Below are 27994 nucleotides of genomic sequence, written 5' to 3' on the forward strand. Positions count from 1 at the left end.
ACACAGAAATTCCTGGGAAAAATTAAGTAAAATAAAACCCCAAAACGAAGGGCCTTAATCATAAGCTTTTGAGGTTTAAATATTTACTTGTGTAAATGACTGTTAAATCTACATCTGATACCATACATGCATACCATGCATTTATCACCTCTTGGTCCATGAGGCAGCCTGCAAGGCAGTGGTTGCGAATTGCACAATCTCACACTATAGTACTCAGAATTATGTAGTCTGTCTGGCGCCTCACCCGCATGACACTTGGTAGTTTCTTCAGGTCTAGGCCTGTAGCAACTTTTTTGTATGGGCTTGGGTGGGGAAGAGGAGGGTTGAAGGGGTTGCACACTCCAATTATTTTGCATTAACAACAAAAATAGGCTACTCTGCTCCATGCTTTAGTCTGTGCAGCACCCTGGCCTGCTCTGTAAAGCCTGTATTAAAACCATTTTTAAAGTGCATAAGAAATGAGCCAACTAACATTTTATTTCTTACTAAAACAAAATTTTGAAAAAAATACCACCCATTTATTCCTTTATGGCCTAGCCTTTGCTCAAAAACCGTGTAATTTTATTGTGTTATCAATTTGTCTATCCTTTCCTTTCCATCTCCTGTCTTGTTATTCCCCAGTTATATTAGCTTTTAGCTGTTCTGGCCAAGGATTGTGAGATTCAAAAACCAGTCGGAGAACACTTCAGTCTCTTTGGTCACTCGATTACAGACCTAAAAGTGGCAATTCTTCAACCAAAAAACTTCAAAAACAGACTTCAACGAGAGACTGCTGAATGGGAATTAATCTGCAAACTAGATACAATTAATTTAGGCTTGAATAAAGACTGGGAGTGGATGTGTCATTACAAAGTAAAACTATTTCCCCTTGTTTATTTCTTCTCCTGTTCTTGTAAAGTGCTGGAAATGGCCCACCTTGATTATCACTACAAAAGGTTTCTCCTCCCCCCCTTCTCCCCCCCGCCCCCCGGCTCTCCTGCTGGTAAAAAGAAAAGGAGGACTTGTAGCACCTTAGAGACTAACAAATTTATTTGAGCATAAGCTTTCATGAGCTATAGCTCACTTCATGGGATGCATGCAGTGCTGGTAATAGCTCACCTTTTCTGATCACTCTTGTTACAGTGTGTATGGTAACACCCATTGTTTCATGGTCTCTGTATATAAAAATCTCCCCACTATATTTTCCACTGAATGCATCCGATGAGGTGAGCTGTAGCTCATGAAAGCTTCTGTTCTAATAAATTTGTTAGTCTCTAAGGTGCCACAAGTCCTCCTTTTGTTTTTACGGATACAGACTAACACGGCTGCTACTCTGAAACCTGAGATTTGTATCTGTACTGTGAGATGCCTTGCATTCTTTTGGGTACTGTAAAAAATAATAAATGCATGGGGCTTGGATTTGCCTTTTTTCTTTAGCTATTTAATACATACATGGCTACTGTATACTTTATCAGTTCTCCTCTGCATTCTGTAGCCATACCCCTCTGATCTGTCATTCTGTCTGTCTCACAAACCAAGGCAGTACCTGGCTATAGTAGATTTGTCAGATGACACACACCGTTGCAGGAAGTGGTGTTAGTGATTCACTAGATGGCAGGTTTCAGAGTAGCAGCCGTGTTAGTCTGTATCTGCAAAAAGAAAAGGAGGACTTGTGGCACCTTAGAGACTAACAAATGTATTAGAGCATGAGCTTTCGTGGGCTACAACCCACTTCATCAGATGCATAGAATGGAACATACAGTAATATTATATATATATAATATATTGTGACGGGGCAAGGCCAGATGGCTACAGAAAGGTAGTGGGAGCTAGATATATTAGCTCCAGGCTAAACAAATCCCTGGTACCAGGGTAAGTGAAATGGCAGCTGCTCCAATTCAATTAAGAACTTTCCAGAAGGCAGGGAGAATGCTAGGTTGTTTGGGACACCTGAAGCCAATCAGAGGCTGGCTGAAACTAGTTAAAAGCCTCCCAGCCAGTCAGGTGGGTGTGCATGTCAGGAGCTGGGGGAGGAAGTTGTGTTGTTGGAGAGGCTGAGTAGTACACACCATATCAGGCACAAGGAAGGAGGCCCTGAGGTAAGGGTGAAGTGGAGCTTGAGGAAGTGAGGGCTGCTGTGGGGGGAAGTAGGCCAGGGAATTGTACATGTCATGTTTCTAAAAGGTCAGCTACCATAGCTGATACTATTAGGGTCCCTGGGCTGGAGCCCGGAGTAGAGGGTGGGCCTGGGCTGCCCCCTGCCCCATCTTTGGCCCCTGATTAATCACTGAGACTGGGAGACAACAGAGACTGTGCAAAGAAGGATAACTTCTCCTCACCTCCCTTGCTGGCTTATGATGAAAATGGCTCAGTAGACTGTTACCCTTGTCTCTAGAGAGAGAAGGGTTACGTGGAGGCTCAGAGTGAGCCCCTGAGGCTAGCAAAATCTGCCAGGAAACGCGGGACCCCCGGAGGGAAGGACAGAGTTTTGTCACACTATATATATACACAGATAAGTTGGAAGTTACCATACAGACTGTGAGGTCATTCCACATATTGAATCTATTTTCTTAAGTATCCTCATACCTTCTTGTCAACTGTCTAAATGGGCCATCTTGATTATCACTACAAAAGTTTTTTTTCTCCTGCTGCTAATAGTGCATCTTAACGAATTAGCCTCTCACAGTTTGTATGGTAACTTCCAACTTATCTGTATGTGTGAACATATATATATACACGTTCACGTCTATGTATCCGATGAAGTGGGCTGTAGCCCACGAAAGCTTATGCTCTAATAAATTTGTTAGCCTCTAAGGTGCCACTAGATGGCAGTCTTTCACCTGAAGCAGTATGTGTGTAATGCAATACATTTAAATAAGATAAATCTCAGAAATTTGATTTCTTTGTGCGTTCCCATTGATGGTGGAGTATCACAGTAAATGTCATGCCCTTGACCTACTGTGTATTGAACTAGAAGAATGCTTCTGAACAATACAAGTGCCTGTGTGTCAGGAACCACTGAGGCACTGTCTTTGCTGCTTCGTTTTTCCAAGCAACAGCATAGGAATCAGATGTGCCATTGAGCTGTAAAAATTAACTTAGTCGAATTGAATCAGACCACTCAGTGATGGTATCAGTTCTAGGTGAATTGCATATACGTGAAACACTGTCTTTTGGCAGCATGAGAATTATTGTACACCAGAGAATTATTAACCAATGTCGACTTTAACAGGGTCTGACCTATCTGAAGTAAAATACACATGACCATGTTTGAAATGAATATTTTGCTATTTTTCAAAATAGCAACTAAATTGAAATAATGTATAGCAATATTTCAGTCTTTCAGTAAGGGTGATTAAGAAGTGTCTTTGCTTAATTAGAAATGTTACTATTTTTTGTGTGGTTGCAGCCAATACCGTGAAAGACATGATAAAATTAAAAAAAAAAAAAATACTGACAGGATCTCATAGTATATAATGAATGGAAAAAACTGTTGTAATCTGATATATTGGGGCTGTTCTAGTGGCACAAAACAGCCTAAACATAAAGCCAGCAAATACAGCCTTCAGCGTTTCTCTTCAATGCCGGGAGAGCTTCAGGCAGGTAGCAATGCTGTCATGATTCATCCCACTTCTTGCCTGTCAGCACAGTCAGGTTTAGCCATGAAAGAACGGCTGAGGTATCTGTATCCAGACCCTTTCTGCTGGACTGGCTCCTTGGGCTGCTAAACTGCCCTCAGCATCAAGGGGTCCAGCCTGGCACTAAACAGCTCAGGATCTGGGGACACAAGTGATTTACAGCGAGTTTTGCAATCCTTCCATAGTTACGTCAAGTGCACCTTGGCCATACCGGAGCATCTGAACCAATATAATTCCTTTTTCTGGTTCTGTGCAGAGAGACTCTCTATTTTATCCAAACTACCCTAGAAGTCTTTTACATTTCTGTTGGGGGGATAATTCGACAACAGTTTACTTCGGGCCATCTAGTGAAATGTCAAAGTACATGCTGATGCACATTATATACAAAACCTAAATCACTGATAAGACCGTTGGTAATTACTAATCCTAGGATATTGTGAGTGGTGTACTTTTTTAAAGGAACAGTATAGAAAGGCTTTAAAATAAGTTTCAACCACTGGAAATCAACAAAAAGGTTCATAATAGGGGAAGTGAAAGTAGGAAAATTGATGGGGATGGTCAAAAAATCTAAATGGGAGAGGGATACAGCCACTTTAGTATTCAAGATAGTTTTAAAAAATTATTTTCAAGTAGTTTTATTTTATTTAAGAAAAGATAACATGTATGGTCTAGACGGACATATTAATCCAGTATAGGGGAAATTGTTGATTGATAAATGCCATTTCTAGACCAATAATGAATCCAGAACAATGCAGGTGATGACTGATGTCTCAACATGATTAAGTGCAAGTGTACAACGATAACCCCGTCTACACAAGGATAAATGCCATTGCCAGGTAAGAATTTTCATAATTGTTTGAGAGCTTATAAATAAAGAGTACAGAATGAGATATGAACACAGCAGTTTCATATGAAATGATATGTTGGGAAAATTACTGAAATTCAGCATTGAGATTTTAAGGATTACTGTAGGAACAATAAAAAGAAAAGGCACCTTAGAGACTAACCAATTTATTTGAGCATTTATTAGGAACAATGCCAAAGAAATCAAAACGAACAATTTACTGAACATCACAGCCAGGTGCTAAAGGGTAATATGTATTCAATGAATGTCAAACAATAAAATGTGCTTGCTCTCTAAAGGGTTGGAGAGCTTTCTTTTCCTTAGATAAACTATTTGGATAGTCTGGAAACTGGTTATAAAGACTGAACTTTTGCTTTGGTAGTCTGTGTTTTAACAGACTGAAATATTCAAAGATTTATAAGTTGTATATAAAGAGCGTGCACACATAAGGGTTTAATACAGAGATGCACAGCTGGCCTGCTCAGCAGATTGCTAATGTCAGTATGGCTGTCTACAAAATATTTAGGTATAAAGAGTCCTATTCACAACCCTTTAATAGGCTCTTTATGCCCAGAATATACAGTACACAGGATTTTCATGAGCCTCAAGTCAGAGAACCACACTACTGAAGTGTACCAAATATCAGAGTAGCTGTTATTTCACATGGGGGGGATGAAGTCTTACAAGTTTAAAAGATATAAAAAATGTAAAACTAAACCAAATACATAATTTAACAGAAATGAACAGGTAAATAAATCACATAACTATGTAATGTTTTGGAAGACATGGTTATATATTTAACATGTGCTATGGACACTTCCATTTTAGTGAAATGAATACTGAAGATTAACATAGCTAATATATATTAGTAAAAAAACCACTCAATCACTAGAGGGAGATATATGTAGGCTTTGAAGGGATATTCATTAGCTTCTCTCATTAGAAAACTTTCTCTCGACAGCTGCCATTGCACCTGCTTGATTGCAAATGTGCATACAGTTTTTCCTAGGGAAAAATATTCTATATTTACCATGTTTTAAAACAAAAATGTTTTCATTATTTTTATTTAAAGATAATAATATAACTATTTTACATGCAAATTGTACGGTGCCTTTCCTTAATTAAACAGATTGTGCATTCTTAGGTTATTTAGTCTCTGCCATACTGTTTGTCAGTTTGGACATAATCCTGATTTCACTGAAGTTAGTGGCATCAGTGAGAGCAGGATTTAGTCCTCTATTACAATGTATTGTAATACGTCAGAAATGTATAGAGATGTGATTCTCCATAATAAATATGTTCTGTAATATTCCAGCTGAAAATCAAAGGAAAAAAGGGAAACAATTGCCAAAAGTCCATTGCCCAAATTGATTTTTATTCTTGTGTAGTTATTTTAGCAGCTTAATCAATTAATTTGAAATAAAAGTACAAAGTTTTAAAGAAAAAATTAGTCTTATTGTAAGTTTTCAGCATATTAAAAAAACAATTTTTAGATTTAACAGAAAACTACTAAATATTTGAACCCAACTATTGCTACCTTGTTCATTTTCTATTAAAGATTTAAAAAAAACTAACAATTTTTAGATTTAACAGACAAAAAAGTAATAAGTATCTGAATTCTTTCAACTACTGCTACCTTGTTCATTTTCTATTAAAGATTTCCGGTCTGTATTTTCATGGCTTCCTTGGGCCAGACGTAAGAGTCCACCACAAAGTTGTCATAATCAGTGCTATAAACATGTGAGCGGATGAATGCTTCCTTGTCTTCAGGCTCAGGATAGAAAGATGCTGTCTTATTGCTGTAGGCTTGTTCTGCAATCTGGAAGAACACAACCAAGTTGACAATTACAACCTGTTAAGTTTATTGCAGTGCTGTTCCAAAAGTAGAAGTAGAAATGATGATAGCTCAACATTTAACATAAGATACTAGATCTTCTGCTGGTGTAAAACAGATTTAGATGAATTTACATCAGTTGTGGATAAGGCCCAATATATTATGAGGAAGGGATTAACAAAGGTTGTGCAAAATTTTCTGAAAAGCTATGTTGGTGCATCTGTGGCCTTCTCACTCTCTTTACTCCTGGGGGAATTCTGTGCCTCCGCAGGGGCGCAGAATTGATACCTTCTGCAGATTTCTTGGCTCCCCTGCAGAAAAATGGGGGAGCAAAGAAATCTGTGGGGAACACACCCCCCTTCCCCAGCAGCCTGGGTGCATCTGCTGGGAGCAGCTGGCAGCAGAGAGCAGATCACGGTGGGAGGGAGGCGGGAGGCTGGGCATGCGTGCATCCATGGAGACATGTTAAGGGGGTAGGGCTGGGCGCATGCCTGTGTGTGAAGGAGTGAGAGAGATTCACTCTGTCCCTCTTGCTGCATTCCGGTCTTGAAGGCATAGGGCTGTGTGAAGCAAGCTCTGTCCCTGAGGCAGAGCAGAAATGTAACTAAGCAGGCAGGCTGCTTCTGTTCCCATTGTTAGTTAATTGTTTCCATTCTTAGTCAATTAAGGCTCCTTTACCTTGCCAGAGTGGTGTAAAGTATCAGAGGGGTAGCCATGTTAGTCTGTATCCACAAAAACAAGGAGGAGTCTGGTGGCACCTTAAAGACTAACAGATTTATCTGGGTATAAGCTTTCGAGGGTAAAAAAACCCACTTCTTAAGATGCATGGAATTCTTCAGATGCATCTTCCATGCATCTGAAGAAGTGGCTTTTTTACCCACAAAAGCTTATACCCAAATAAATATGTTAGTCTTTAAGGTGCCACCGGACTCCTCGTTGTTTTAGAATGGTGTAAAGGAGCCTTATTGTAAATGACAGTAACTGAATCCTCAGCTAGGAAGGTCTGGTTTCAGAGTAGTAGCCGTGTTAGTCTGTATTCGCAAAAAGAAAAGTAATACTTGTGGCACCTTAGAGACTAAATTTGTTTGTTTTCTTTCTTTCTTTTTTCTCACTTTTTTCCCTGTGCCAGAGAGGCACAATGGGGTTAGATTACAGCTCGGGATCGATTGTACTTAACCATTTAAAAAATTGCAGGACAATGATTGGCAAAACTGTATGACTTTCATGTGTGAAAGTCTGAGCAATTTGGTGTTCTGTAAAGTAGAATGTCACTTTAAACACCAAAATAAAAGTAAGGTAATTTTAAATGAAAATCCTGGATTATAACTGGAATGCAAGGTATTGGTTACCAAATATTTGTAACTTTCATGTGTTTAGGAAATTCTGAACAGTTATTGTGATTGTTTTTTCCTGTATGGTAGTTTAAATAAATTACCAAAATAAGTGAAACTTGTGTGATTATATTGCATTATTTTGACAAAATATGCAGAATTTTGGATTTTTTGGTGCAGAATTCCCCCAGTATCTCTTGTAAGTTTATCTCTGGTGGTGCAAATGGATTGCTCCCTTTTATCCAGTAACATCCTAGCTTTTATGGCGGCAGTGGGCAAAATAGTCCCCCCCCTTCACACAAGGAAGAAAGAAGTGAAATCTCTGCTTTTAAGAAGATACAAGCCTTTTCTACACGAAGAAGGTAATTCTTTCTTTGTACTTTGATCATCTTTTGCCAAGGTTAACTCTTCCTTTTCAGATGAAATATTTCTTGCTTCATTTTGCTTAAAGGCTCAACAGCCACTAGATGTGACCAGAGCTGTTAAGGTTTGCCATAATTGACAATATCTTTCTTAGTAAAGCTAAATCTCCAAGAAATGGTGAGTTTTGATCCTACACCAGTGTGTGGGCTTTGTTTTAGTGATGATTGGGAAAAGCACCTGATTAAGTGCTGATTAAAAGCTTCTAACTTCTCCATAGATAGTTGAATCAAGTGCTGCATTACTAAGGCCTTTTGTCTTTGGTTTCTGCTGTTTTTACCAAAAGATTCCCAGGTTGGACAAAAGTTATTTGTATTTTTTACCAATTTTCACCTGAATTTTGGACCACTCACATACATGAAAATACTGATTATGTTAAGAAAATCTAATACTACATTGAGTAGAAATGTTTATTATTAATCAATTAGTCAAAGTGTAAATGTGAGCCACTTAAAGACAGACAACATAGTGGAAGATACACCTACACATCCATGGGTATATCAGTACTTGAGTCCTAAAAAAAACCCAGCAAAATTTGCTGAAATTTCCAGACCCAATTCTCTGCTCCCAGGAGGAGAGATGGTGGCTCAGTAACCTGGATGGCCTAGGTACCAGAGCCACCATCTCTCCTTCTGGAGCAGGCCTGGAAGCACTTATGTTCTCCACTTCCAGCCCACTCTGTTTTAGTAACCCAGGCTACCCAGATTACCAAGCTGCCATCTCTCCTTCCAGAGGAGGGAGCTGAGTCAGAATAATCTTACCTTTCTCTATTTGTTGCTGCTTTTCTGTCCTCCCATCCCCCAATATTAACCCAGAAAACTGAAGCTTTTCCCCCCACCAATTTTCACCGATTCTTCAATTTTTGTTATAAGCCTCATTACATTCCTGGGAAATCTTAAATGAAAACAAAACATGGCATAACCAAAGCATACATGGCTACAGAAAAACTGAATTCAGAAGAAATCTGAACCCACTCATTTTCCACAGTGGCCTCTTGAACAGAAAGGGCATCAGCTGGCTGAGAAAATCTGTGTCTGTGCACATGTGCTCTCTCTCTTCCTCCCACCCCCAACATGCAGCATTCTTTACTCCCCAAACAGATTAAACCTCCTATTTCTAGGGAAGGGTAAACCATCTTTCTCCTCCTTATTGCTGCCTCTCTATCACAGATGTCTTAGGCTTGGGGAGAGGCTATGATCCCAAATGGGACAGCTGTTACCTTGTGATTTGCTTTCAGGGATTGACCTTGACCCCAACCTGCCCCCTCTGAAGTTCTTTGGGCATTTCCACAAGAGATCCTCTTTGGGTCCATGCATACAATTATCACCACTGAATAAGTCATTACTGTTAAAGTTTAAATGTCTCTCCTAATAGAAATTCAGTATTTCAATATATCTTTGGAAATGTTCATCTAGCTTAAAAGGCAGAAAGATGTGGCCAAGCCCTGCCTACAACCCTGAACTGCTTCCACTATTTGCTGGAAAATAGGCACAGCCCAAGCGTTCATAGATTTGAAGGCCAGAAGGGACCACAGTGATCACCTAGTCTGGTTTCCTGTATAACACAAGCCATAGAACTTCCCCAAAATAATTCCTAGAGCATAGCTCCAACTAGGAGAGAGATCAGACCAGAAATGAATTTATCAAATTACACATTTTCAATTTTTTTCCATTAAATTTTGCACCTAAGTTAAAAAGATTAATTCTGTCACAGTGAATAGAGGAGGAGAGTTTCCATCACTTTTTGAAAGGATTTGCCAAGCACAAAGGCAGTCTGATTTTAGCCTGAGAAGTCTGCTTAGAGATGTTTTGACATCTATGGAAAACAGCTATTATCAGCCTGAAAAGAACTGAACTACAACAAGCCTTTTTATATGTACCTGGGATCCTGTTTCCAAATGAATCAAAGGGAACCATTCCACAGACAGGGAGCTATTGACAACATTGCTCTTCCAAAAGGTTGTTCAGTAAATGGGATTATCTATAGCATGATAACCCACTCAGAAATAAAACTGAGAACTCGTGGGAGACAAAAAGCCACAGGGAAGGTAGAACTGGGGCTAAGTCTGTTATTTTTCAGTGCTTCCAAATCTATGGGTTATCAAATTACTTTGGGCACTTTATAAGCTACCGACATAGTGGAGTCAATTTGGCAAAATCCATGCATGAAAAACATATTTGACTTCACAAAAAAACCACTATTTGTTCTGATGGGTCAAGATAAGGAGGATTGGAACAAAATCAAGCAGCAGTAGGCCAAAAGAAGGAGGAGGCTGGCATGTGAGAAGGCATTTATTCTTCTGAAAGGCAACTAAAGGATAGAAAACTATTGACAGTATAGGATTTCATGGCTCCAATCTTCATGGATCAGGTGCTGTGAACAGAACATGCAACTAACCAGAGAACAGAGAAAGCAGTAGAAACATCATTCTACTGTAGTCACCTGTAATTGAACACTGAGTATAAAATATTTTCAGTTCCTTCACTCCTATGCCTGAACTGTATGAATTTGAAATTTTAAAATACACTCTGCTTGCTTCGTATCAAGATTGATTTAAAATGAGTAATGAATTCTGAAAATATTTTACTTCACCTAATCTAACTGTAACATATACAAAGTGTGTGGGTAGTAGAGAGAGGCTGCAGAATGAACTAAAATCACTTACCTTCACAGCAATTTTCAGTGACACATCTCGAATAGTAACTAATGGAGGATAGAGACGACCCTCCTCTAAATGTTTCTTTGAAACCTGTTGAGCTATCACCTAGAAATAAAGCAGAAGGTAGATTTGATTTTAAACCCACAAGACTACTTTACAGTAAATCAGTTCAAAAGTAACTTTCGTAGTAAGTACACTTTCTGATTTTGCCAGATACAAAGTTCTCCACACAGCACTGCTGGTCACAGTTCTTAAATGTAATATTTTGTAGAAAATAAAATTGCCATTAAATATATGCATGTATTTTCATATTTTCTTTAAATGTGTATTGATTTTTAGTTATTCCTGTGCTTTTGTTTTCTTACTACTTTATTTATTGTTTTTCCTCTGTATACACTGTGTTTCACAGAGACTATGTGGTACTGAGACCTCAAGCCAAATTTACCAAGGTTGATTCAAATGAAATTCTGAAACCATCCATCAACCTACATGTGTTCTTTCCAAAACCACATGCCACACAAGAGGAGAAGAAGCTCCAGAGCTTGGATATGTCCAGGGCTCTTCAGTGTTATTCTGACAGGACCAAATCTTTCAGAATGGTCCCACATCTATTTGTGGTTATAGCTGACTGGTCCAAAGGTCAAGCCCTTTCATCCCAGAGACTCTTAAAATGGATAACACAATATATGCACCTCTCTCACTATTAGAGCTCACTCCACCAGTGATCAAGTGGCATCCTCAGCAGGCTTCCACAACATACCAATATCTGAGATCTGCAAAGTTGCTTCATGGAGCAAGCTACTCATGTGTCTTCAAGCATTACCCACTGGACTTGGCTGCCAGATCAGATGCAAAATTTTGGAGAGCTGTACTCCAATCTCTGTTGGACTGATGCAGCTGATACTCTTCATATGCACTGTTCTGAAAAAGTTACTGCTTGCCCTCACCTACAGTGGAATCCACACTGACATATTCAAAGAAGAAAGAGTATTATTTATCCTACAGTAACTGTGGCTCTTTGAGATGTTGCAGTCAGTGTGGATCCCACAAACCTGCCCTCCATCTCTGCTTTTGGAGTCCTCAGTTAACATCGGCTTCAAGTTGTGAGGAAACTGAGGGAGGGTTGGGACTGCTCCAACCTTTGTGTTTGCATGGGAGCATGAAGTACCAGCCACATGGGAGCAAAAGGTACCGTGGCCTCATTGGACCAAACTTGCAGGCCTGGGTGACATGTGCACCTAAAGAGGGATACTTTACTAATACTAATTGATTTACATACTAATTGATATTCTGAGAATATATTTTCTGTCAGTATCTGCACTGTTGAGGGTTACGCCAGTCTAATGGCCCTAAGATCTTAGATGTTTATGTGTAGTTTAGTTTCTTCTGAAAACCAAACCCTTTGAATCTGCAGTTGCTCCACGTGGGATTCTCAATCTCAATTCACATCATGGATGTGTCCATGACAAGAGCTCTGGATGCCAACGGGGTCACAAACTGCATCCCTTTCTGAACATTGTTGGGACGTAGTCGCCAGATCAGTGTTGTGAGTACATGGGATGGAGCTATGTGATTCTTTGCAGGGAATATGCTGATCTGAGCCAGAACCATAGTGGTCTCAGGCAAATTTTGGCAAGTGGCATCACTTATGTACATGTGAACATATGGCCTAACATTGTAAGGCAGTTCTGTACTGTTATCGGGTGTAAAATCATTGCAATGAGTAATGACTGGAGTGTGAGGAATCTGTCTTGGAGTAGGTGAGTCCTTGCTATAGTGGAATCTTTCCTGATGACTAGGAACTTTATCACCTGGGATGGTGTAGTTCACCAGGAGGCACAAGCAAGAGGGCACAACTGAAACCTGTCAGAACTTCCTGATGTATCACTTTCTAGGGAGATATTCGGGATGGTGACTGTTAGAGAACAATGGCATTCTCTGCCTCTGGGGTGGCTGGTGCCAGAAGGGCTTGCGATACAGTGCCAAGGTGTATATTCATAGGGATCTGAGTGTTGCTCTTGAATCTTTGAGGAGATATAACACCATCTGCTCTTGTACTAAATAGGTCCATGGCCTCAAAGGGTAGGTCCTGAGTTGTGGCTTGGACCCCTTGGTATCCTGGATTCCTGGATTCAGGAGGCCCAGATCATAGTGACTGCTGTGGCCACCCATCTGGTGGCTGTGTCAAATTTGCCACTTATAGCACCTTGATGGCCCTCATTGATTATCTGCCCTGCAATCCTGTGGCAGCCAAGTTAGGAAAGGGGTCTCCATCTTCCACATCAGGAAGTTGTATTTCTAAAATGCCATCTGACAGTTTGCGATGAGAAACCAAGGAGATACCTTTTGGCAGAAAAGGTTCAGCTTTTTGGGATCCTTGTCTTTAAGAGTCCCCCTTTTAGGAGACCCTTCCGATCTGGTTTTCTCCTTGATGGTGGAGATAATGACAATGTAAGGTGGGGATAGAAGTGCTCAAAGTCTTTGGGTAGAACCTGGTATTGTTTTTCTATCTGCTTTGATGGTGGGCAAAGCAAGGAAGGGGTATGTCACAGACCCTTTGCCAGGTCAAAGATGCCTTCATCGATCAGAAGGCTGATTCTTGGACACTGGTTGGGATTTTGAATAGCTTGTATGTGTTTTCTTGGATCACCATCATTTTGATGCCCAATGTCCCAGCTATCCTCAGTTACAACTCCTGGAAAGCCCTAAAGGCATCATTGGATAGTGTTGGAGCCAAGATGATTTCTTCGACTGTAGAGGGTTCCTTTAGAGCAGAGGGAAGCTGGAGTGTCTCCCTTGCTGCTTCTGCCATGTCCCCAAAGGATCCCTCCTGTTCTGGTGAGGATGCTCTAACCAGCAATGCTGGTGGCGACCGAGACCACCTTCTTTTAATCCAGACATGTGATGGTGTTCCACGCCACAGTCTATTAGACGGCAGGCTTTGATAGGGCCAGTAAAGCCAAGTTGGCAGGTTGTGTTGGTACCAGCCCAATCATGGGTGGCCTGTCCTCCAGTGGGATTCAGTACCGCATGCCTTCTAGATATCCTAGTGTTAAATAAAGCTCTAGGTTACTTTCTTTTTTGGGTATGTGTCAATGTGGATTCCACTGTAGGTGTGCATGTGCCCCAAGCATGTGAATTTGGAATCTTTGCATAGCAATGTGCAGCAGGGCAGGGCATACACCCTGAGCCTCCTCATGCTTCACTGTGAGGACAAAGGGTGAAGCAGCCCTGACTCTCCCTCAGTTCCCTCTTACCACCCATGCCAGCAAGACAGAACCAAGACTGTCTCTAACCTGCTTCTGACTGTCAGAATTCTTCTCCAGTGAAAACTATTTTTCTTCATTTCTTCCTTATATGAATTTGTTTGATTTTTGTTGCATGCTTCCCACACTCTACCCCTCAAAAAAGCAGCAGTCAGGACAGACATGGGGAGACCCTGTGTGTACAGCAGGGCAAGGCACTTTGCACTGACTGCTAGCTTTGGCAGTTTCAGAACCTACCAGGTTCAACTCCATCCTTCCTGCAATGGACTAATACCTATCATAGATTAACACAGCAATGCCTGTTCTGTCTCATAGAAGCACATCTCCCAGACAAGCATGCTATCTGCGGCTCCTTTTCAGCATTCAGGAAATCCCAAGAGACAAGGCTCAAACTACACCAGAGCAGCAATCCATGAGTTTAGCCACAGATCCAGGAATGGAGACATCCCCTGTATATGAACAGAGGAGTTTGTCTTTGGGGAGTGTCCCACTGACTGTGAACCACACCCCCAGTACCAGCAGGGAAAGGAAGATGAAGAGGGTGCACATTACCTGAGCACTGAAGGCCTCAGTGCCGACTACGGCACCAGCTCCAGGGAAGAGAGACCCATCACTGTCTTTTGGAGCAAAAAACGCTTGCCTGCATTCAATGCAAACACAGCTGAGAATGGGCAACACATCCATCCCCCAGAGAGAACTCTGGACCAAGAAAGCAGGTCTCAGAATCCTCAACACCAATGAAGGATAGCACCAAGATTCCAGTAGTGACACCTAGGTTAAGGGAGACAGACTCACCTTTGCCAGCATTGACAGCAAGACCAGTGATGGCCCTAGACCCAGAGCAAGAAATCCCAATTTCCTGATACTGAGAACTCTTAGATGAGCCCCCTTCACTGCTCTCCTTGGCACTGGACCCAGAGACAGAATCCTTTGAGTGTGAGTGAGATATTCCTTTGACAAGCCCCCCCACCTTGCTCTTCTCAGCACTGGATATGGCATTAGCACAGGCTTTGATGCAGGTGTGATGGGTTGGATCACAGAAACCCCCTTGGGGCTGCCAATTGATTTGCCAAGACTACTTCTGCCCCTGCTTTCCCTGCCCTCCCAGCTTGGGACTTCAGTGCCCTGCCTGGTTTGAGCCAGACCTGCTAGCCTGCTGCAAACCCAGACCCAGGTCTGAACCACATCCCCTAACAGCTGTAGGCTCAAACTGAAAGCAGCTTAAGAAGTGTTCCTGTCTTTAACACTCAAATGCCCAACTCCCAATGGGGTTCAAACCCCAAATAAATCCATTTTACCCTGTATAAAACTTATTCAGGATAAACTCATAAATTGTTTGCCTTCTATAACACTGACAGAGAGATATGCACAGCTGTTTCCCCCTCCTCCCCCCAGTATTAATATATACTCTGGGTTAATTAACAAGTAAAAAGTGATATTAAATACAGAAAGTAGGATTTAAGTGGTTCCAAGTAATAGCAGACAGAACAAAGTGAATTACCAAGCAAAATAAAATAGAACACGTAAGTTGTCAAGGTTCCTCCCCCACTCTGAACTCTAGGGTACAGATGTGGGGACCTGCATGAAAAACCTCCTAAGCTTATCTTTACCAGCTTAGGTCAAAACTTCCCCAAGGTACAAAATATTACACCCGTTGTCCTTGGACTGGCCGCTACCACCACCAAACTAATACTGGTTACTGGGGAAGAGCTGTTTGGACGCGTCCTTCCCCCCAAAATACTTCCCAAAACCTTGCACCCCACTTCCTGGACAAGGTTCGGTAAAAAGCCTCACCAATTTGCCTAGGTGACTACAGACCCAGACCCTTGGATCTTAAGAACAATGAACAATCCTCCCAACACTTGCACCCCCCGTTTCCTGGGAAATGTTGGATAAAAAGCCTCACCAATTTGCATAGGTGACCACAGACCCAAACCCTTGGATCTGAGAACAATGAAAAAGCATTCAGTGTTTTACAAGAAGACTTTTAATAAAAAATAGAAGTAAATAGAAATAAAGAAATCCCCCCTGTAAAATCAGGATGGTAGATATCTTACAGGGTAATTAGATTCAAAAACATAGAGAACCCCTCTAGGCAAAACCTTAAGTTACAAAAAAGATACACAGACAGAAATAGTTATTCTATTCAGCACAATTCTTTTCTCAGCCATTTAAAGAAATCATAATCTAACACATACCTAGCTAGATTACTTACTAAAAGTTCTAAGGCTCCATTCCTGGTCTATCCCTGGCAGAAACCAGCATACAGACAGACACAGGCCCTTTGTTTCTCTCCCTCCTCCCAGCTTTTGAAAGTATCTTGTCTCCTCATTGGTCATTTTGGTCAGGTGCCAGCGAGGTTACCTTTAGCTTCTTAACCCTTTACAGGTGAGAGGAGCTTTCCCCTGGCCAGGAGGGATTTCAAAGGGGTTTACCCTTCCCTTTATATTTATGACACAAGTCTATGTCTAATACAGTAAGAAAACTGAATACAAATAAAAACCTCACCTTCAGAGGAATTCCAGTAAGTTTCCTTTTACAGACTAGACTCCTTCTAGTCTGGGTCCAGCAATTACTCACACCCCCTGTAGTTACTGTCCTTTGTTCCAGTTTCTTTCAGGTATCCTTGGGGGTGGAGAGGCTATCTTTTTAGCCAGCTGAAGACCAAATGGAGGGGTCTCCCCGGGGTTTAAATAGACTCTCTTGAGGGTGGAAACCCCCTCCTCTCTCCTATGCAAAGTCCAGTTCCAAGATGGAGTTTTGGAGTCACATGGGCCAGTCACATGTCCATGCATGACTCAGTTTTTACAGGCAGCAGCCACTGTCCACATGCTACCTTGAACGTCCTCATGTAGACTTCTTATGTGGATTGGAGCCAGACTAGCATCAACTTCCTGGACACTACAATCAGCTTCAACAATGAAACCCTGCAGACAATTATATACAAGAATCTCATGGATCATCACACTACCTCCACAGATCCAGTAACTACACCCAATAAATCTGTTATCTATACACCAGGTCCTCAGAAACCACAGAATATGCTCTGAGGAGAGAATCTGGGATACAGACCTTAATGTACTTAAAACGGCCTTCACCAAACAAGGGCACTCCACCAGACAAGTATAACTCATCATGGAACAGGCCACCCAAGAGAACCTGCTTCAATACAGGGGAAAAAAACCCCTCCAACTGAACACCCCTAGTTGTCACCTACCACCACACACTGGAATCCCTATATGGGTATCATTAAACAACTGTAACCTATACTGTATGGAAACCACACCTTGAAAGAAATCTTTCTTGAACACCTTCTTCTGGCCTTCAAACAACCCCACAACCTCATCAACAGAGGTGAGCTCTCCACAGACCAAGACCCAGCAACTCAAGTAGCACCTGAACCTGGCATAATAATAGATTTAAAATATGCAGACATATCTTCACTGCTACAATGATCAATAGCCCCCACAACACCTTTCAAAATCCATGGGTCCTACACATGCCTATTACATGTGGTGTACCTACCTCAGTGCACTAAATTCCCCAGTAACAACTACGTGGGTGAAATAAGACAATCACTATGTTCTCGAATGAACTCGCAAAGAAAAATGATAGAGATGAATACCATATCACTCATGGGTGAACACTTTTCACAGAACAATCATTCCTACACTGACTTCTCAATCTTTGTCCTCAAAGGAAACTGGCACAACACCTTCAAAAGATAAGCCTGGTTGCTTAAATTCATAAATTTGCTAGGTTATAGGGTTCCCAACCCTCCAGGATTGTCCTTGGAGTCTTCAGGAATTAAAGATTAATCTTTAATTAAAGATTGTCATGTGATGAAACCTCCAAGAATACATCCAACCAAAATTGGCAACACTAACCAGGCACTAAAAATCATGGTTTGAATAAAGACACTGGATTTAGGGCTTATTACAACAATCTGTAACCCATTAATCCCCCTCTTTTGACCTATGACTGCAGGGGTGTCAACAGGCTACTTCACCTTGAATGGTCTGTTAGACTATGTCTGTGTTAACAAGTTATGCTAAACAATCGGTTCCACCTTGTATTTAGCTGTGATGCTCCGCGTACCTTTCCCAGACCTGAAGAAGAGCTCTGAGTAGCTCAAAAGCTTATCTCTTTCCCCAACAGAAGTTGGTCCAGTAAAAGATATTACCTCATTCACCTTGCCTTTCTAGAGCTTAATTGTCTGTCTTGAGTCATAGCATTGAATTGAATTTGATTTTAGATAACATTAGGCTTGCAAATGTTGTTGTTATGCTGTAGATTGGGTAGCCCACAGGTAGTGTCTCTTTGATCTAGGGACAGTTACAAATTTCACTGCAGCGATTGAGCATGATAGGTTTCAGAGTAGCAGCCGTGTTAGTCTGTACCACAAAAAGAACAAGAGTACTTGTGGCACCTTAGAGACTAATACATTTATTAGAGCATAAGCTTTCATGGGCTACAGCCCACTTCATCAGATGCACAGAATGGAACATATAGTAAGATATACATATACACACACACACAGGTAAATTGTAAGTTACCATACAAACTGTGAGAGGCTAATTAGTTAAGATGAACTATTATCAGCAGGAGAAAAAAAACTTTTGTAGTGATGATCAAGATGGCCCATTTAGACAGTTGAAAAGAAGGCGTGAGGGTGTGAGCATGATAGCTACCTTCCATTCAGGTTAATGAGGGAGTAGTTAAATGTCCCTTTGTTTAGAGATAGCTGACACAACAGAAGACACTATCCATAGTACAGACGCTTGGCTGAGAGTAGGAGCTGAACCATAGGGTCTGAGTGCAAACACTGTGGGTGAAGTGGTGGAGTATTGTTTGGTGGAGCTGTGTGTGTCAGTGAGTCAGAAGAAGATACAGACGGCAGCTTTCCAAGGAGACAACAAGAGAAGCAGAAAGCAAGCTCAGAGTGAGTGCTCTTTAAGTTGAGTGCTGGCTGGAAAGAGACTTGGAGGAAGAGTGAGCAAAGAAGCTTTCTCCCATTTGTTCAATTCCTACTGTGTCCAGAGAAACAGGACTTTGTGTACATTCTTTGTAAATGAACAAGATTGCACCAAAGAAATACCTAACTTCAGTTTCTTCTCTTAGGCTATGTCTACACTACAGATGGGATCAACGCTCTGAGATCAATCCAGCAGCGGTTGATTTAGTGGGTCTAGTGAAAACCTGCCAAATCGACAGCAGATCACTCTCCAGTCGACCCCTGTACTCTGCCCCGACGAGAAGAGTAAGGCAAGTTAATAGGAGTGTTTCTCCCGTTGACCCCCCGCGGTGTAGACCCCGTGGTAACTCGACCTAAGGTACACTGACTCCAGTTTTGTTATTCACGTAGCTGGAGTTGTATAGCGTAGGTAGACTTAGCCTTAGTGGAGACAACCTCCAAGACCCTAAATATTGGCTAACCACTCAGGCTAAAAAGGGGTAACATTATAGTAACTCTAAGTAAATAGAGGAATCATGTGCTTAACTGTCATTTACACACACACTTATTTTAAAGTCTGTTGAAAGAGGGAATGCTGGCCAAGACAAGGGCAGGTTATATACCCAGTACATCCACATGCATGCAAACTATTGCGATCAAACTATCAGTATTTTAAATTGAACTTGAAAAGCGTATTGGCCACTAAACATCCACTAGAGGGAGCCACAATAATTAGGAATAGAAAATATAATCCTGTGTATTTTATTTTATTTTGGTTTTCCCCCTTAACAACTAGTGGTTTTCTTTTTTTCCCCAAGGGTAAACAAGCTCTTTGATAAAACAGGATGTATATTTATATTTGTCAGAAGAATACTTGAGATCTGTTTGTAATTTGATTTGTTCTTAGATCTAACTGGTTAGGATTTTGCTGGGAATACAAGGCTTGAAGAAGTTAGCTGCTGTTAGTTTAAAGCATCACAGAGAAAATTCAGAAGCGAAATGTTTTGTGGCAGGAGACTACAGGGAGCAAGTTAGAGAATAAAAACTGTATACTATTCTGGATGAGACCAGTGACAACCTTATCTCACATGGAATCTAAAAGTTTCTGTGCTGTACTTCTATAACAAGGCATTTGAAACAGCGTATAAGCACAAACTAATATTTTCAAAGGAAATTTCACATTCTTCAAGTGGACTATGATTAAGTAAAAGCATTTTCAATTAGTTTATGTTTTTAATAGAAAGTGAAATGGTCCAGCATTTAAATGGATGTCATCCAAGACTGAGCACATGGTATCAACCAGGTGCAGACATCTTGGCTATTTGGGAACATATTTTCTATAATGAAAAGGTTTAACAGGATTATCTCTGAAGTGAATTAACTGTAGGCTTTATAGCGCCAAGAGTATTTCATTAGTTCATAATTCTGACATTTTTGCTGTGCTTGGTAAAGTTTAGAGGAACAGTTCATGTTCCTTGTCATTACAGAGAAATTGCCTGCAATTAGGAAGCATTATAGCTCACAGTGCCTTAGCTTTATCATCTAAAATCAGTTGCATTCTAGTTTACTTGACATGAAGGACAGAACAACTGAAAACAGAATCTGAGGTACTTACAATAAGTGAACTGTTCCTTCTATCAGAATTAATAGAAGAGGTGGCAAAGCTCGAGGTCAATAGTTGCAGGCATGCAGTCTGGCTTCATATTTTCAATAGCTCTCTTTTACAGATAAGCCTGCATTACATTCTAAGAAGATTTTTTTCATTTAACAGTTATGTTTTGGGAGTCTTAAAATCTGGGGCTTGCTTGGCATTTCCATTCACAATTGTTTTTCAGCTTTTAATATCATAATTATTTCAAAACCTACATGAAAAGCAAGGTATACTATGGTTTTAGTCCTTTATGGAAGATTTATACCCCTTTTATCCCCTTCCCCCAGGACTTCAATGGAAACCTTTAATGGAAGATCTCTTACCCTCAATGACTTTTGAGCTTTTTTTGGTGAGGTTTCCCTTAGTAGCCCATCAGTGCTACTCCAAGCTAGATATTTGCTCATGTAAAATTTCATGAGGGACTTTCATACTGCATAATAAAGTATACAGCAAAATCTGCACTAAAAACAACTTTCAGGAGGCAGACTGTTTTAAGAGATTTAACAGTACTGTATCCGCCCAGATTCCAGAATGTTGTTTGACTGCTAGTTAAAACTGCTTCTGCCAGCAACCAGTTTTTGCTGGTCTTTTGGACTGCCACTTAAGACATTTCAATTCATGTATATAGAACCTTTCATCCAGCAGTATTCCAAAGCACTTTACAAACTACATATGGGAATGACTTAACCCAAACCAAAATGAAGCTACTTCTAGAAAGAAATGAGGCAACTGTTTAACATCAGGCAGCAGTTTAGGACAGTAAGTGAAGAATACCATATCCAATTGAAATTACAGGGGAGGCTTTGAGCAGGCAGGATGTAATTATCCAAAGTCCTATGAAATGGATCGTTGCCCTTCTTGGATGGTTAAAGCCAATGGAAACAGTCTGGCCTTTTACTAATTTTACTGATGGAAATTGTGAATGTCCCTCAGAGAGGGCAAGCTGAGGGCACTTTTTAAAGATGCCAGAGTATACCTTGCTTAACAAAACCAGTATTGGAAACTCCAGCTGGTACAGCACGCAGCTGCCCACCTGTAAATATTGTAGACCAAAGGAGCAACATATTACATTTGCTGCCAGTTATCTTGCAGATGAAATTCAAGGTGCTGATCTTAAGCCTGAACAGCCTAGGTCCCAGTTGTCTGAGCCCACTTTCCTGCCTTTGCTCCATCAAGACAACTTCAGCAGGAGGAAGAAGAAAAGCTTGGAGGAGTTGGGTATTCTAATCTCTGGAGCTGTTGGGAATGTGTCTGAGCCTCACAATCAGGATGAAATGTAGCTTCTTTTCGTCTAGGTTTTCCATAATATTTGCTGGATTTCACTTGTTTTTAAATCTTCTGGATGTTACTCACAGTCTTAGGTGTCCTCAAAGAAACTCAGTCAGCTGCTGGGGATATTTGAACTGTGCTCAACATTCTTGTGAAGCTGTTAGATTCTGCTTGGTGTAAGGTGTACTTAGAAAGCACAGTAAAACCCTGTAAATACTCGTAGCAATAATAATACATTGGAGTTTACCCAGTACATAAGGGATAACATCTGATTTTTTTTTTAAAGTTCCACGTGATCTTTAATAACTTTCAATGATCGGGGTGTAATGTGAAATCTAATCTGAAAAACCAGATTACAGCAGATCAGTTCAGTTCAATATGATTTTAATTTAGGAGTCCACAATCTGAGAAAAATAGCTGCAGATTGAAAAAGAAAATAATTTAAATTAATCTTTTCTTTTTAAATGTCTGATTTTAGCTGTTGCCAATAAACAAACATATTTGGTTTGAAGAAGAGTTTCTCAATCACAAATCATATTATCTTCTGACGGATCATGAAGCAAAGCCTGTATGTGTAACATACATGGTCTGTCATATTGTGAAGTCACAAATTCTGAACAATCACTGAAATTAAGCAGGGGGAGATGATGGAGAAGGAAATCTTAGGAGGGCTGAAACCCTTGTGACGGTGCTCCTCATAAGGCTTTATGGAAATATGCTTATGAATGTATATATGACATAACTGGAATATGTTTTATGCTATGTAGCATGTATGACATGTAGCATATCTCTCTACAGATTATGATCTACTGAATCTATTACTCCTATTTGCATGCATGTATCATTTTTGTATTCAAAGTTATGAATATTGGCTGTGTACTGGCTTGATTTTTAAGTAGCCTTTGTAAAGTATTTGGTCAGCTTCTTGAGAAAGGAATGTGCAAATTAAGTGTCCAATCAAGAAGCATTTAAGAAACAATGGATCTTGGAATGCTCCAATCCACATAAGAAGTCTACTTGAGGACGTTCAAGGTAGCACGTGACCCATGGCTGCTACCTATGTTCTTAGTCATGCATGGACATGTGACTGGCCCATGTGACTCCAAAACTCCATCTTGGAGCTGGGATTCTACACAGGGGGAGTGCGTGGTGTCCACCCACCATTTAAAGTCTATTTAAACCCGAGGGAGACCCCTCCATTTCGTCTTCAGCTGGCTAAAGAGAGCCTCTCCACCCCGTAGGCTATCTGAAAGAAACTGGAACAAAGGGCAGTAACTACAGGGGGTGAGAGTAATTGCTGGACCCAGACTAGAAGAAGACTAATCTGTAAAAGAAAGCTTACTGGAATTCCTCTAAAGATGAGATTTTTATCTGTATTCCGTTTTCTTAGACACAGATTGCATGTTCTATTTTATTTTGCTTGGTAATTCACTTTGTTCTGTCTGTTACTACTTGGAACCACTTAAATCCTACTTTCTGTAGTTAATAACATCACTTTTTACTTATTAATTAACCCAGAATATGTATTAATACCTGGGGAGGCAAACAGCTGTGCATATCTCTCTATCAGTGTTATAGAGGGTGAACAATTTGAGTAAGTTTACCCTGTAAAAGCTTTATACAAGGTAAAATGGATTTAATTGGGATTTGGACCTCACTGGGAGTTGGGCATCTGAGTGTTAAAGACATGAACATTTCTGAAATTGCTTTCAGTTAAGTCTGCAGCTCTGGGGCACATGGTTCAGACCTTGGGTCTGTGCTGGAGCAGACTGGCATGTCTGGCTCAGCAAGACAGGGTGCTGGAGCCCCAAGCTGGCAGTGAAAGCAAGGGCAGTAGTAGTCTTGGCACATCAGTTGGCAGCCCTAAGGGGGTTTCTGTGATCCAACCCATCAAAACCCTAAACTAAGTTTCATAGAAAACTGCAGAGGTTACATTTTTGATTTCTATGGAAAGCAAAAAATAAGTCATAAGTGCACACATTAAACATTGAAACAGTTTACCAATGATTGTAGTGGATTCTCCCATCACTGACAATTTTTAAATCAAGATTGGATGTTGTTCTAAAATATATACTGTAAGAATTGTTCTGCAGAAGTTCTGTGGCTTGTGTTATAGTGGAGGTCAGACTAGATGATCATAATCGTCCCTTCTAGCCTTAGAATCTATGAATTGGGAAAGAATAATTATTTTCTCTGTTATTTGCCATTTCTTCTAGAATATTTGGTCTCTTCCATTGGTTCTTCATCAGCTGTGTTTTAGCCTTATATCTATAAATATTTCATTCCTAATGGAGCTGTGAACAGACAGAGTCTTTTTCACCGAATGCTTTGGTATGCACTTGTAGTGCATGGTTCATTCCTTGAGTGTTAGCATCACAGAAGTAGGTAACAGGTTTATGGAGTTTTGAGGTGTAGTTTTTTAATCTTTTCATATTTTGTCTGTGTCTCTTATTTGGTGCCTCCATAGATAATTAGTTATTTGGGAAAATTGATTTCTGGTGCAAAAGGTTTGACTATTTATGTATCGTGTACCATAAATGTGTATCAGACTTTACAAACATGTAGAAATATTGGGTCCATACCCTGAGGAGTTCATAATCTAATTAACAAAAATACAATATATGAGACAAGTATTCATGTGCAAGAAAAAATAGAGATATTAGTAGTTGGACAGCAATATAGGAAGACTAAGAAAGAAGGGATTTGAAGGTGAAGAGGAAGTGTTGCTTTGTACATGGAAGACTGGACAGACTATTCCAAACATAGTCGCAGAGGTTACATAGGAACGTAAAAAGTCAGAGACAGTATAGATGACAGCAAAGTTGTGGATAGGATTATGAAGGATGAGGAGGCTGAAATTAATATGAAAAGAGAAAAGAAACCAGTGGAGAGATTCAGGGACTGGAGTGAGGGGGTCATAGCAGTGAGGGCTAAATACACAAAGGTACTTTCGTTGTTGCAATGCCTAACCTCCTCCATGCCCTGCTACCTAGTAGAATCCTCAGCTCTGAGTTAGGTGCCTAGGCTCCCCATAAATTGCTTTGGGAGACTTGGGTGCTTAAGGAAGGGAACATAAGAAGCCAGAATGCTGAGAGAGGAGCCACCTAAGCTACAGAAAAGTCAATAGGGTGGGATTTGCGTGGAACAGAGGACAACAGTGAGGGTGGAGAAAGTTCCATAATGCTCAACCTGCTCCCTCCTACTCTAAATTTGCTAATATGACTATGGGTAATGCACCGAGAGGCTCTTTGTCCCTGTTCCCACAATGGCACCTAATGCAGATGGCCACAGTGGAAGCTCATATGTGCGGGGAAGGAGGCTCCAACAGCAGCTCATAGGCACAAATTTTTATCCTTTCCTCCCATGACTAAGTTATGTATGACTGACCTCTTAGAACCATCAATGGTGGACCTTCCCAAACCTCCCAACCACCATATAGTCTTCTGTTGAGTGGAGAGCAGGGAAGGAAAGTTCCCACCAAGAAAGCAAAAAAGAACAAAAATTAGAAAGTAAAATACACCAGAGAATAAAAGATAATCATAAGAGAAATGAAATGAGGCAGAAAAGGTCAGGAGAGAAAATGGAAAGAAAAAAAGATGGTGACAACTGTAGCAGAGCGTGGCACAAGGAAAAACATGATGAGGGAACCCTTCCACCAATTTCTCACAAGAGAACTCCACTACAAAAAATGCTGAAAACTGTTGGCCTAAAGACTCCACAAGATAAAGAATTACAAATAATAATGAAGGCAATAATAAACACATCCAAATATGGATAAGATATTTGGTGAAGTTCCTTTAGGCCAGAGTTATATCAGTATTTCCCTGTGGTTGTCTCTCTGTATAGCATAATACACACACAGACATACGTATATAGACGCACACACACCTGAAGGCATTCTGCGCCAAAATAAATAAAAATTCTAGTCCAAAAAAAAAAAAAATTCTGCACACGTTTTAAAATTCTGCAAATTTTATTGGTCAAATAAATGTGGTGGCTCCAGCATGGCACTGGGGAGCCTAGGCCACTGGCTGCACAGAGATGGGAGATCCCCTCGGGACACAGACTCAATGGTGAGGCTACACCCAACCCAGATACAGCGCAAGGACTGGTCCTGCCCCAGAAACACCTCAGGTCCTTGCCCATCTGTGCCAGGTTCACCAGGTGTGGGCAGGCAGGCTCAGCAAGGCAGGATCCAAGTGTGGAGGGGTTTAGTGTGGGGAGATCCAGGTGTAGGTTGAGTGTGTTCTGTGTGGGGTAATCTGGATGCAGGCGTCTCAGGGGGGGGTTCCAGGTGTGGTGTGGATCTGGATGCATTGGGGCTTGTTGGGGCATTCTGGGTGCAACAGTAATGGGACTCTGTAGAGGGTTGGGGCTCAGTGTGTGTGGGGGGGTCTGGGCATGGGGGAGATAAAGCTCAGCAGGGGGGTCTAGGTGTAGGGTCTCAGTGGGGTGGGGATCCAGGTGCAGCTGTTTGGGGCTCGGTGGGGTGGGGATCTAGGTGCGGATGGCTTGTTGGGGTAGTGCAGGGCGGGTTCTGAGTGTGGGGGGGTGAAGCTTGGCAATGGGATCTAGGTATAAGGGGGTCTGGATGCATGGGGGTTGGGCGGAGCAGCTGTACAGGGATCCCTCTCCCTGCAGCTGTAAAGCGATGGGTGCAGGAAGCGGGAGGGGACTTTGCAGAGCTTCCTGTAGCTAGGGAGAGATCTGGGGATGGGTCTCAGATACCCTGGCCCTGTATACCGTGCAGGGGACGAGGAAGTCCCGTCCTCCCCAGCTCAGTCGGGACTAGCAGCTGAGCCCAGTGCAGGATAGGAGCCACCAGCTGGGTCTTCCCCAGTTCCACCTCCTGCCCCACAGTGATTTACATCTCTGTTGGTTGCCCTGGGCCCCCAAAACATATTGCTGGGAAGGGTTGCATGACCGTTCTTGTGGCTTCCCTTGGCTTCCCCATCAGAAAGTCATTTTTCCACGGAGAAGCAAATAAATCTGCGGGGGACATAAATTCTGTGCATGTGCAGTGGCACAGAATTCCCCCAGGAGTAACACACAAAACAGAGTATACTGCATACATGCACAAAAAGCATATGTAGATATAGTATTAAGAGAACTTTTTGTTCCTTTTTAAAAACTTTTTATTAAGGCAAATTTACAATGAAATATTAACATACTACATCATATATTACTTATTCAGGATCAGGTTAATATTCAAAGAATCTGGCTTGCTGGCTGGGGAGCCCTCCTCCCATAAGTATGCTAAAAGGGGTGACCAAATTTGTAAACATGTATCTCTTTTTGGCGCTTCTCTTGTGTACACGTGACATTCAGGGTCCAGACACCCCAGGGGAAGAACAGAAGGTTTAAAACCAAAAATAAAAGCAATTAAGCCAACTGATCAAATACTATGTTTTCCTGTAAGAGGATATCAAGATCTTTTATGAAAGCTTATAATGAACTGAACTTAATAATCATTATGAGATATGTATACACATTATGGTTATGAAGATGTGTGTATTATTTATATATAAAAATGTAATTGTAACTGGTGCAACTTCAGCATCACCTCACAACAGTGTGGTAAAAGAATTAGCAGGGAGAAGCTACCTCGCCAACCAGTCAAGTCTGGCTTTGAGCACCTAGCCATTGTCCAGCCCAGAAAAAACCCAATATGGAATCATCCAAGCAAATGGGAACAGTTGAAACTGAAAAGAAAATTCCCATCTTTGGAAACCAAGAAAGGAGGGAGTTTCCCCCACTTTGAATATCTAGAGTGACTGAAAAAAAGTGCAAACCCTTTTAAAATGGAAAGGGTTTGAACTGAAGGCCAATCAGAATTTAGGGGACAGCCTTGGGACAGGAGGCAGTCTGTGAATACTCGATTCCTCTGACAGCTAGGGGGGCATGCTAGAGAACTGCTTTAAGGCAACAGGTAACTCATATTAGAAAAGGGATTTGAGCTAATATAAAAGTGTAAAACTGGAGGTGGTGTCTTTACATTTATTTTCTGTATAACGTGTATGTTTGTTTTTCCCTTACTATTTCATTTTTGAACTTGTGGGTTATTTTTTACAAAAAAGCTTTTAAATAAGTTTATATATAAATTTTGTTTATTTTTATCCCGAGCAGATCTCTGGTGTGCAAACTGCGTG

General features: G+C 41.1%; 1 protein-coding gene across 2 annotated transcripts in view; it reads right to left on the bottom strand.

The window, feature by feature from the left end:
• Positions 1 to 1233: 1233 nt before the first annotated feature.
• Positions 1234 to 27994, bottom strand: part of ME1 (malic enzyme 1) — a 342941-nt gene continuing 316180 nt past the window's right edge. The window contains exons 13-15 of one of the 2 annotated variants that reach the window (XR_012157982.1): positions 10712 to 10810; positions 5999 to 6280; positions 1234 to 1628 (exon numbers count right to left, since the gene is read on the bottom strand). Coding sequence is in view for 1 of the 2 variants with exons in the window: in XM_073336566.1 (XP_073192667.1) it covers positions 6113 to 6280; positions 10712 to 10810 (267 nt within the window). In the remaining variant the exon portion in view is untranslated. Of the gene's footprint in view, positions 1629 to 4627; positions 6281 to 10711; positions 10811 to 27994 lie in introns of those variants that run through there. The other variant, XM_073336566.1, reaches the window with a different exon arrangement.

The sequence above is a fragment of the Lepidochelys kempii genome, chromosome 3 (assembly GCF_965140265.1).
Source record: "Lepidochelys kempii isolate rLepKem1 chromosome 3, rLepKem1.hap2, whole genome shotgun sequence".
Classification (NCBI taxonomy): domain Eukaryota; kingdom Metazoa; phylum Chordata; order Testudines; family Cheloniidae; genus Lepidochelys; species Lepidochelys kempii.